At 40.7% G+C, this 12180-nt stretch overlaps 1 protein-coding gene across 1 annotated transcript; it reads right to left on the bottom strand.

Annotated features, from left to right (window-relative positions):
- Positions 1-5154: 5154 nt before the first annotated feature.
- LOC110943261 lies at positions 5155-5949 on the bottom strand. Its single transcript, XM_022185010.1, has 3 exons — positions 5659-5949; positions 5428-5616; positions 5155-5373 (listed from the first exon to the last, which is right to left on the bottom strand). The coding sequence occupies exons 1-3, from the start codon at positions 5947-5949 to the stop codon at positions 5155-5157; spliced, it is 699 nt and encodes a 232-aa protein (XP_022040702.1).
- Positions 5950-12180: the final 6231 nt, after the last annotated feature.

Below are 12180 nucleotides of genomic sequence, written 5' to 3'. Positions count from 1 at the left end.
GCAACCTGTGGAAATCATGGATCGTGAGGTTAAGTGGCTCAAGCGCAAGCGCATTCCTTTGGTCAAAGTTCGCTGGGAATCTAAACGTGGACCTGAGTTTACTTGGGAACATGAAGATCAAATGAAGGCGAAATATCCACATCTCTTCTCACAAGTTTCCTCTAAACATATTTCGGGATGAAATTTCCACAAGTAGGGGAGACTGTGACACCTGTGTCTATAATCATTGTAAACATTTTAAGTTATCAATAAGACAATGTTATTTGACCCCAATGTTGTTTGTTTATGTTTGACATTTTTCATGTTTTGATTTTTATTCAATTTCGAACTCTTTATCGCTTTCTGGAGAGTTATACACAAACTTGTGCATAAACGTAATCAGTTTAACACGACAAACACTTTGGAACATCAACATATGCTTAAAATACCTTAAATAACCTTTACATAACTTAGAAATAAGTTTTGAAGGCTTTCGTATGGCAAAATCAAGTTTATTCGCTTACAGGGACTAAATTCGACAAACTGCGAAAGTATGCCGATTTGAACTATAACGAACATTCCGGAACATGGCCATAAGTTAAACATACCCTAAATATCCTTTACATGGCTTAGAAATACGCTTTGAGGGGTTCGGTGTGCTAAAATAACTTTTTGGTCATTCAGGGACTAAAAGCGTCAAAAACTGCATAAGTTTGCATATTCGCGCATATCTTACGTTCTGAATACATCCGGACATCCAAAAATTTATGTAAGCATTAAAATATTTTATTTTAGTGTTTAGCATAAGAAAAATCCATCCGTCGTGAAATTTGGATCGTTTTTTCGCGTTCATGCGCATTTCGTCGTAATTAAGCGAATAACGCGTCCATACGACCAAACGAACCGACATCCGGCATATTTTTGAGCATGTTTCATGTCCACTATGTTTGGGCATCATTGTAGGGCCTTGAAAATGGCTTAACAGGCCTTAGACGTGTCAAGATGAGCCTTAGAAGCATGCAGGGACCAAAACAGCAATTTCTGAAACATATGTGCAGATCAGGGAGTCCAGGCGGGCCGCGTAAGCCCCCTTAGACTCTTACGCGGGCTGCGAGCTACCATTAGACCTACAAAACAAGCTGTTTAAAACAGCAGCTGGGTTTTTATGCATTGCCAACGGTTTTTGAACATACTATGGGCTATTTTGGGCTCCCATGGTTTTGTAAATCAGTGGGCACGAGGTGTACGGCTGAGATTGAAGCTCATTTTACGAGGAACGATCTTAACGGCTCTCCGAAAACTATAAATACCCCACCCCTTTCATTCTCAAACCCACTTGATTTCTGAGATTTCTCTAAGTTGAGGTGTTAATCACTTCATACCTGAGAATACTTGGAAAATCAAACTTTCTTGGACCTTTTGTAAGTCCTCTTTCGTTCTTTTATGCGTTTTTAGCTTAAAAGCCAAACTGAGTTTGACTTTCTGCATTGACCAGTTTATGGTCAACGTGAAGTTCGTTTGAACTAAAAAATGTTTATGATCTGATAATTCTTCGTGTCCTGTATTGATTTACAAAGGCACTTTAAATAGGCACCATACAACCGAAATTAAGGAAGAAATATACATGGCTATAATCAAGCAGCCAGTCAACATAAATCCATTCCTATAATTAAGCAGCCATTTAACATAAATCTATTCCTATAATAAAGATGACATAATTGTCGGCTAAGACACCCCCGCAGTTTGAGCGGGCGGAGGACAGACGTTCAAACTGGACCGAAAAGACTGGAACAATTGCCGTGAAATTCCTTTGGTGAAGATATCCGCAAACTGTAGTGAAGACGGGACATGAAGCACTCGGACGTGGCCTATTCGAACTTTCTCTCTAACAAAGTGAATATCAATTTCTATGTGCTTAGTCCGTTGATGCTGTACCGGATTGTCGGAAAGGTAAACGGCTGAAACATTATCACAATACACAATAGATGCCTGTCGTAACGGAGTGTGCAGCTCAAGAAGAAGATTACGAATCCAAGTGGCCTCAGCAACAACATTATCACCGAGGAACATGCAATATCCACTAGTGGAGCGGCGTGAATCTGGACACCCGCCCCAATCTGCATCAGAGTATGCTACTAGAGAGGTTTTGGCTGAACAAGTTATGTGGAGGCCGTAATCTATGGTGCCCTGCAAATACCGAACAATACGCTTCAAAAAAGTGAAGTGTGGCTCACGCGGATCATGCATAAAGAGGCAAATCTGTTGGACCGCATAGAAAATGTCGGGGCGAGTGAATGTTAGGTATTGCAATGCACCAGCCAAGCTTCTATAAAGTGTGGGATCATGAAAGGGAGCACCATCTGTGGCGCTTAGCTTGGCTGCCAAGTCGAGCGGGGTAACACATGGTTTGCAGTTCGTCATAGAAGCACGTGCAATGATGTCTTTTGTGTATTGAGCCTGAGATAAAAAGAGACCATTGTTCTTGCGAGTAGCCGTGATGCCCAGAAAGTGATGAAGATCACCCAAATCTGTCATAGAAAATTCTCTAGAAAGCATATTAATATCTGCCTGAGAAGAGTTGTGGAAGAAGCTGTGAGCATAATATCATCCACATACAACAACAAATATGCCATATCCGACCCGCAATGGTAGATAAATAGAGAATTATCACAAGCACTGCTTTTGAATCCCCGTGAAAGAATGAAATTTGCAAACCTGGTATACCAAGCTCGGGGAGCTTGTTTAAGCCTGTATAAAGATTTCTTGAGTCGGCAAACAAAATCCGGGTTACGTATCCACAAAACTTGGAGGTTGATGCATAAAGACAACCTCATTTAGATGCCCATGTAAAAAAGCATTTTTAACATCCAATTGATGTATCGACCAAGACCGAGAGACTGCTAACGATAGAACCGTCCGAATAGCAGCCGGTTTTACAACCGGACAGAATGTATCTTCACAATCAACCCCCACCGTTTGAGATTTCCCGTTAACAACCAAACGAGCTTTATACCTTTCTAGTGAACCATCAGACTTGAACTTATGTCGAAATAACCACATGCATCTAATAATCGGTTTAGTAATCGGCCTAGGAACCAACTCCCAAGTATCATTCACCTGTAAAGCAGAAAATTCGGTTTGCATAGCATGTAACCAATTTGGATCCGCGAAGGCTTTGGCATAGGATGTGGGTACAGGTTAGATGGATGTGGAAATAAGGGTCTGGGAAGTTGTAGGCTGCGGTGTACCGGCTTTGGATCAGGTGACCATAGGATGGGTGTTCGTAGGAGGGTTTGGTGCTGGTTGAGAATAGGAAACAGGCTAACTGGTTTGGTTAGAGGGGCCCAAAGCTGCTGTCCGAGCTGCAGAGGTGTGTGTGGACCAGCATCAGAATGCCTCGGAACAGCATCAGAAGGCTGTGGAACAGCAGCTAACGGTGGGGGAATGGTTCTGGCTCGGCGGGTATAGGTAATGGGATAAGGTGTGGTACTTGGGTGGGCTTGGTTTGAGGCTGTTGTGGGTGGGGTTGGGTTACGGAAAACAAAGGGTGGTGGTATTGGATCATCCAAGAAATCATATAACCTGGTGGAGGATGGAATGGTGTAGGGAAAAGTGTTCTCGTCAAAGTGACGTGACGAGAAAATGTGTATTTTACCGGTGGTGGGGTCAAAACACCGATAACCTCGAAAATCTGGGGGATATCCGAGAAGTATGCACCGGACAGAACGAGTGTGAAGTTTGTGTGGTTGTGTAGCGGATGTGTTCGGGTAACACGCACAACCAAATACTCGTAAATGGTTCTATGTTGGATGGCGCAAGTAAAGAGCAAATGTAGGGGTGAAAAAGTTTAGGCGTTTTGTTGGTAAAATATTATGCAAGTATGTTGCTGTATGGAGGGCTTCGACCCAAAACATGGGTGGTAGGTTTGCATGAATGAGCAGGGAACGAATGATGTTGTTTAGGCGACGAATCATGCGTTCTGCTCGGCCATTTTGTGAAGAGGTTTGCGGGCAAGGAAACGGAAGAGTAAACCATGTTGATTAGCAAAGGTTTTAAAAGCATTGTTAGCGAATTCACCCCCTAGATCACATTGAAATGTTTTAATGTTCCGGTTAAATTGGGTAGCAATTAAGCGATGGAATTTAATGAAGGTTGGAAAAGTTTCGGATTTGTATTTTAATGCGTAAACCCAAATAAAATGTGAGAAATTGTCAATTAGAACCATGTAATATTTATACCCCGTTTTACTAGTTACCGATGATGTCCATAAGTCACAATGGATAATGTCAAACGGTGAAAAAGTAAAAGAATTCGAAGCATAAAAAGGAAGTCTTTTGCTATTAGATAATTGGCAAGAATGACAAAAGTGCTTGTTTTTATTACATGGAAAATTGAAATTACGGCTAAGAATATCCAAAACTTGAGCACCGGGATGGCCGAAGCGTTCGTGCCAAGGTAAAGATGTAGTGGTGATGAAACAAGCAGAGGGCGGAAGCTGAGGAGTGGTGAGCGGGTAGAGATCCCCGGTGCTATTGTGGCGTGACAGAATTCGTCCAGTTGTTAGGTCCTTCAAAGAAAAACCAAACGGGTAAATTCAACAGACAAATTATTATCGCGAGTAAAACGTCTAACAGAGATAAGGTTTTTAATAATTTTTGGGCTGTAAAGGATGTCAGGTAGGATGTATGTACGGTTAAAAACGGTATGAAAACCTGTCCCGGATCCATTTATTGGTAAACATTGACCATTGCCCACCAAGATTTTACTACATACAGGAGAAGATAAAGGTTGTTGAATCATACCTTGGTCCAGAGTGACATGTCGTTCAGCTCCGGTGTCCATGTTCCAGAGAGGATCTGGCTGTTGCAGCTACATGGTAGTAAAGGCTGCTTGGAGATCGGAAGGGCTTAAAGCATTGTAACCAGGCTGCTGTTGAACCGGGGGGGTCGTTGGAGTGTACTGGGCTGCATCAGGCTGCTGGAACATAAAGTTGGCCTGTGGAATGGGCTGTTGTACCTGCTGGCCGGAAGTGGGTTTCCACGGAGACTAAGTAGGATACGGGCATGGAGGTGTATTCCACCATGCCCATTGAGGGTACCAGGTTGTCTGATACGACCAAGGGCTGCTGTTAGGCGGCTGAAAACGTCCACCCCCGCGCCCGCGACCTCCGCGACCTCAGTAGCCTTGTCCGCGACCACGACCCCGGCCTCGTTGGTAACCTTGAGGTGACGGGTTAGGGTTGTGGGAAGGATGAGAAGATGGCGGCGGATTGGATTGAGCGGGTTGCTGATTTGAGGCTGTAGGGGCGACGAGAACGGACTGAGGGTTTTGGCGGGCAGCCTGCCGTATGACCTCATCATTTAACATAGAACGAGCGAGATCCCAGTCGGCCTCCTGTGCATTTATAAGGGAAGCAGTTGTGTCATATTCCGCGGGTAGGCCACGTACCAATTGTAACACGAGTCGTGACTCGGTCACGGGTTGATCAACATCTCCAACCTGATTAGCGAGATCCTTTAGTTGCTGACAATAGTCGTCTAAAGACGAGCAGGCCGAGAGAGTGAGATTAACAAATTTTGTTTCCAGGGCAGCAGCTCTTGCTTTCTTATTACTCAAAAAAATCTTCTCAATCTTGACCTAGGCGGCACGTGTTGTTGAATCGGTATCCAAGATCCGAACCAGGAGATCATCCGATATCGTGCTATAAATCCACTGCAACACAAGAGCATCAATTTCCTTCCATGAAGCATAATCGGATGATTTTTCAGGGGGAGGAGGGGTGTTGTCAAGATGATCAAGGACCTTATAGGCCACGGCATGGAGTTTGAAGAGTTTAGTCCAAGATGAATAAGTCACCTTGGTGCCGTCGAGGGTCCGAATTTTGGTTTGTATATTCGTGACCGAGTAGGCTGGGTGGAGAGAAGTAACAGGTTTTTGAGAAGTTGCATCTGCTGCATCATTGTTGTCCATGATGAGGATAAACCAAACAGCAGCAGGTTAAGAAAAGAAGAAAAAAAAGAGAAGGAACCGAGGCTCCGGTGGGCAGGAAAGGGTTTCAGAGCTGTGGCTCTGATACCATAAAAAATGTTTATGATCTGATAATTCTTCGTGTCCTATATTGATTTACAAAGGCACTTTAAATAGGCACCATACAACCGAAATTAAGGAAGAAATATACATGGCTATAATCAAGCAGCCAGTCAACATAAATCCATTCCTATAATTAAGCAGCCATTTAACATAAATCTATTCCTATAATAAAGATGACATAATTATCGGCTAAGATGAACTTCATAACGTGAGCGTAATCACGATGGTTATAGTCCCTAGTGACTATACCTACTGATTACCACGTTATCTAGGCATAGTGACGAGTCGTAATTTCGGCCAAAATGCGTATTCTTACGTATTTTGTAACCAAACTACTCTTGGGTATCAAAACTGTTTGTTTTGATATCAAACCTGTTTTCAAACCTCGTTAAACATGTTTTAACATGTTTAACTCGTCACTTTTAGATTTGTGCTTATATAGGGTCGTATGGTAAGCGATCTAAACAATCGCTTATACTTTCGAACCCGACCCATTTGGTCGATCATTAGGATACGACCAAACACATTAGGTGACCATCGTTGTACAGGGAATAACCTTCCGAGGTTATACCTTATGGTCACTTCGTTTAAGTAGTTATATGATAGGTAGTTTATATGCCTTAGGAAAATGACCAAAATACCCTTTTTGCGCCAAAATTCATTTTAAGCATATGTAACATAACTTTTGAGGGCCTCAATGAGAAAGGTATAAGCAAGATCATCTCCAACAGGATTCTTGAGGACCAAAATTCATTTTAAGCATATGTAACATAACTTTTATGGACCAAAATTCATTTTAAGCCAAAATTCGTTTTGTAATGTCATTTACAAAGGTATAAGCAAGATCATCTCCAACAGGATTCTTGAGGGCCTCAATGAGATAATTAGTGAAAACCAATCGGCTTTTGTCCCGGGGAGAAGAATTTCGAACAACATTCTTCTAACTCAAGAACTCATGCATAATTATCACCGGCAAGTTGGTCCTCCGAGGTGTGCCTTCAAGGTGGACATTCAGAAGGCCTACGACACGGTGGATTGGGATTTTCTTCGTGATATCCTTCATGGGTTTGGCTTTAACCAGCGTTTTATCGGTTGGATTATGGAATGTGTTACATCCACTTCTTTTTCTCTCAGCATTAATGGTAACATTCACGGATACTTTCGGGGTGAGAGGGGTCTGCGTCAAGGAGACCCTATGTCTCCTTATCTGTTCACCATGGTTATGGAAGTATTAACTCTACTTCTTCGAAAAGCGGCTGACTCGGAACCGTCTTTTAGATTCCATAACAAGTGCGAAAAACAGATGATTATTAATGTTTGTTTTGCAGATGATTTACTTATTTTTGCTAGGGGTGATACTCAATCGGCAAGGGTAATCATGGAGTCTTTGATGAAGTTTAAAGATGTTTCAGGGCTTGCTCCTAGTAACTCTAAAAGTTCTGCGTTTTTTTGCAACGTGTCTAGTAGCATTAAATCCAGAATCATGGAGTTTGTTCCTTTTGAGGAGGGAAAGCTTCCGATTAAATACCTTAGGGTTCCTCTTTTGGCTTCTCGGCTTCTAGTAAAAGATTGTAAAGTTCTTGTGGAAAGAATGGATAAGAGGATCATGGATTGGAAAAATAAGTTCCTATCGTTTGCTGGAAGGCTTCAGCTGGTCATTTCTGTTCTGTCTTCTATTCATGCGTATTGGGCTTCGGTTTTCTTGTTACCTATGAGTATAATTAAGGAGCTTGAGAATAAAATGAAGTGGTTTTTATGGGGATATGGTACGGCCGCTAAAGGCAGAGCTAAAGTTGCCTGGAAAGAGGTATGTCTTCCTAAGTCTGAAGGGGGGTTAGGCATTAGACGTATTTCTGATGTTATTCGGTCTCTCATGACGTTCCACATCTATAGTATTCTTTCGGAAAGGAAATCCCTTTGGACAAAGTGGGTTCTGATTCATAGGTTAAAAAATCGTAGCATCTGGGACGTTCCTATCCAAAGTAACTCGCCATGGGGTTGGAAGAAATTACTGAAGTTAAGACATGTGGTTAGGCCGTTTTTCTGGTCCAAAATCGGTAATGGTGAAACAACATCTTTATGGTTTGACAAATGGTGTAGTCTATGTCCGCTGAGTAATTTGGTTACGCATAGACGTATGGCCCAACATGGTTTTAGTATGTTTTCTAAGCTAGCGGACGCTATAGATGATGGCAACTGGGTTTGACCTGAAGCTTGGAGGAATTTATACCCGGTCCTATTTCAGCTCCAACCCGTTTCTTTATCGGCTGGTGTTCAAGATAGAATTATGTGGATGAATTCAGAATGTAACTTGGTCTCGTTTGAGTCTAAAGAGGTATGGGCTGCTATTAGGAATCGGGGTCACTGTGTTGAATGGTCGAATATAGTCTGGTCTCGGTTTAACATTCCAAAACATGCGTTTATTAGTTGGCTGATTCTGAAGAGGAAGCTGTGGACTCAAGACAGGATCCTACACTGGAACCATACTGTAACTGGTTCTATGAATCAAATGTGTTGTCTCCTTTGTTATGCAGGTATTGAAACGATGGACCACTTGTTTTTTGAGTGCAAATACTCAAAAAAGGTGTGGAATAAAGTTCGTGAGAGAGGCGAAATGTCACAGGTCAATGAAAAATGGGATGTCATAATGCAATGGTTGGTGCCTAGAGCTACTCGTCGATCTATTGAGGTGGTAACGAGCCGTCTTATAGTTGAAGCTTCGGCGTACTTTATTTGGATGGAAAGGAATGCTAGATTTTTCAACAACCAACTAAGACCCCCGGAACAAATTGTGGAGCTTATTTTGCATACGGTTCGAACAAAATTGCTCTCTTTCAAGTACAAAGCCAGTGCCAATGTCAGCAGGTTTTTGGAGAAGTGGAACGTGCATGGGATAGAGACCTTTGATGACCATTGTTAGAAGAAATGTAATAGTTGTCTAATTTTGGTTGTTTATTTGGTTGTGTTCTTGTTTCCTCTTTGGTGGTATGCCACCAAGAGAACTAGGGGGTATTTCTGCCTCCCTACTTGTTTTTGTTGATATGATATAAAATCACCGGGGTAACCCATTACCCAAAAAAAACATAACTTTTGACACCTAAACAGATTTGGCAATAATATTAGACATGTTAAGGCATAGCTTACTTATCATAGGACTAGTTAGGCGATCCGAACGCGTTTTACGCGAACGACGCGTTAAAGTAGCGTAAGCTGCCTAAACGGGTCGTAACGGGTCAAAAGCACTTAGGATAGCTTCCATTTTAGTATGTAGGCTTTGTTAAACCATATTGCACGAGTTCTTACACTCATTTGGTTTACGAACCCTCATGCTACCCGATCCTTCGATTAGGTCCGTTTATTAACATAGATACCTATATTAGGTGCCATTTGATTCCGTGATCTTCTAGCATTGCTTGATGGTTATCCTAGGACTATTGAGCAATCTCAAATGAGTACATAGTCCCCTCTTTTTACTATTTTTCAAATATTTTGGGGTGAAACACATGTGCCTACTTGTTACTTTCGTGATTTCCCTGTTTTCATATTATATGCTTGCTATATTCATTGGTACATTTATAGTACATGATTTCATTGTGTTTTTGCTATGTATGTCCTTTGCTGCATACTTAGTAGTTAGTAGATTTGATTTACATTACATTTCACGCTATGTATGTCCATTTAGTGAATACCTAGTGCATTGTTTTACATTATCTTTTCATGCTATGTATGTTCATCATATTTAGTACATTTGTTTTCATCACATGCTTACATTTTGGTATGACATTTGGTTTGTTTAAATGGGACCAAAATACATTCATTAACATTGATCACGCCGTTCGTTAGTAGGTAGTGGTACCATAGGAATTGACAACTCCCGTTCCTGACATCCTAGGTATGTTTGGATGGAAGGAATGACCGAATTCGATAAACATAACACAGATAAACCTTTAATTTGTTTAAGGGTTTATCACCACAGTCACAAGGCTTGAATGTATGTATTTTCACAATACTGCATAGATGTTTGTATCAGTATAGCATGCATTTCCACAAAACATAACTTTGATTTAAACCATGTTTTACTTCAATACATTGTTTTGTGCATTTTTACCTATGGTTTAGTTGATATATATTTCACTTGCCATACATGACATTTGTTTACACATTACATGATTGACACTTGACATAGACATTTTGACATTGATATACACATTTCATGATTTACATTTTGACATAAACATTTTGACACGGTTTACACAATGACATTTGACAAAGGGTTTAGACATGGGCAATTTACATTGGTGGTTTGTTTGGGTTAGTGATTTAGGTAACGAGGCATGTGTAATATGATACAAGCATGGTGGATACGCCGCTGATACTTCCTATATATAAGTGCTTATATGATATTACATATCCTAGCCTTATTTTAATCATTCAATCTGGACATATACATTTTATGCAAGATAACATATTTTTCACAAGACATTGTGTCACACCCCGACCACGTAAAACAACAAATCGTGGCAGAAACGTCGGGAAGTGTTGTAACTGAATCATTGTTTTATAACACATGGAAATTTGATATTTTGTTTTATTGATTTAAAAGAGTTACAATATCTTACCAACACAGAAGCATAACATAATTAACTAGTCTTGCATCTTTTAATGTCGCTAAGGCCCAAGTCCACCTAAGTGTATCTTGATCAATCCTATGCATCATATCCTGAAACACATGCGAAAATAGGTACGTCAGCATAAAAAATGCCTGTGAGATACATAGGTTTTGTGAAAATAGGATTCATGACTTGTAAGTTTAAAAGAATGTTTTAACAAAATATAGTCATGAATCTTGTTTAGTGTTTTCTTTTATAAATCATAAGGAAATTCGATAAGAAAACAGATTATATAAAAGAAAGGTGTATGGTTAACTAAATAACCAAGTAAAATGAGTTGAATAAAATAAACTGTTTTTGTAAAACAATATCTTGTGAAAATAAGTTGTTTATGTAATAATGTAATATGTCTAAATTGAAATGATTTAAATAATGCTACGACATGTAATATCATACAAACACTTATATATAGGAAGTACCAGCGGCGTATCCACCATGCTTGTATCATATTACACACGCCTCGTTACTCAAATCACTTACCCAAACAAACCACCAATGTAAAAAATGTTTATGTATAATCAAATGTCAAAATGTTTATGTAAACCAGAGTGTAATGATATGGGTATGGGATTGAAAAATACCTTAGTTTTCTAACCAAGGATTTAAAGGTACAGATATGCAAAAGCACAATTTACTCATAATGTCACTTTATTTCCTGTACTTTGTTTCTTAGAACGAAATGAGTACTTTAGAATTTCGAGGAAATTATGAGCGATCACTTGAATGGGAGAACCATAAGAGTAGTTTGTAGGAACACAGTTCCTTGTCGTAGGTATTATAGGGGAATGCCATACACACATGTAACTACACTTGTATATCAGAATTGCGAACAACAATTTATTTATGAACAAAACAGATTGTTTCACAATACAAGAAAACAAAAGAAACAAGTGCATAAGACAACAACATCTTTTGCTCATTTATGGGTCAGACTTGCATTGACAACCTTTGTTCACTTGTTCCTAAAATAGCTCGTCTCGCCGTAGTTGTACCAAGTACCAGATGGTAGACGAGCTGGAGCAGGGTTGACTTGGGGATGGTTTGGACCACCTTGGATTGGGTTGAAATGACAAGCATTTGCCAGGTGGCCGAGTCGTCCACATGAAGCACACAGACGACACTGCAGGTAAGCTCGGTGAGGTACATTACACTTGTTGCACATCAGTGCAGCACCGGCATAAGGTTTCCTAGCAGGAGGTTGAGGAGCAGCAAGGTTTGCAACAGCTTTGTCTCGAACAGCAAAGCGGCATATGTTAACCAAATGTCCCCATCGTCCACAGTAGATACATTTGAAGCAGGGTATGAGATTTGAATGGTGATGGTCGCACCGCTTGCACCATGGGGCAGCTCCCAAGTACGGCTTCCTAGCTGGTGGCGTTGCTACCTGGCTAGGTCCCGCTTGATTAGGTGTAACTGCTGCGGGTTTCTTTGAAGCCTTACG

Source organism: Helianthus annuus, chromosome 5 (assembly GCF_002127325.2).
Source record: "Helianthus annuus cultivar XRQ/B chromosome 5, HanXRQr2.0-SUNRISE, whole genome shotgun sequence".
NCBI lineage: Eukaryota > Viridiplantae > Streptophyta > Magnoliopsida > Asterales > Asteraceae > Helianthus > Helianthus annuus.
Note: the sequence above shows the minus strand (reverse complement) of the source record. Positions and strands in the feature narration are given on the sequence as shown.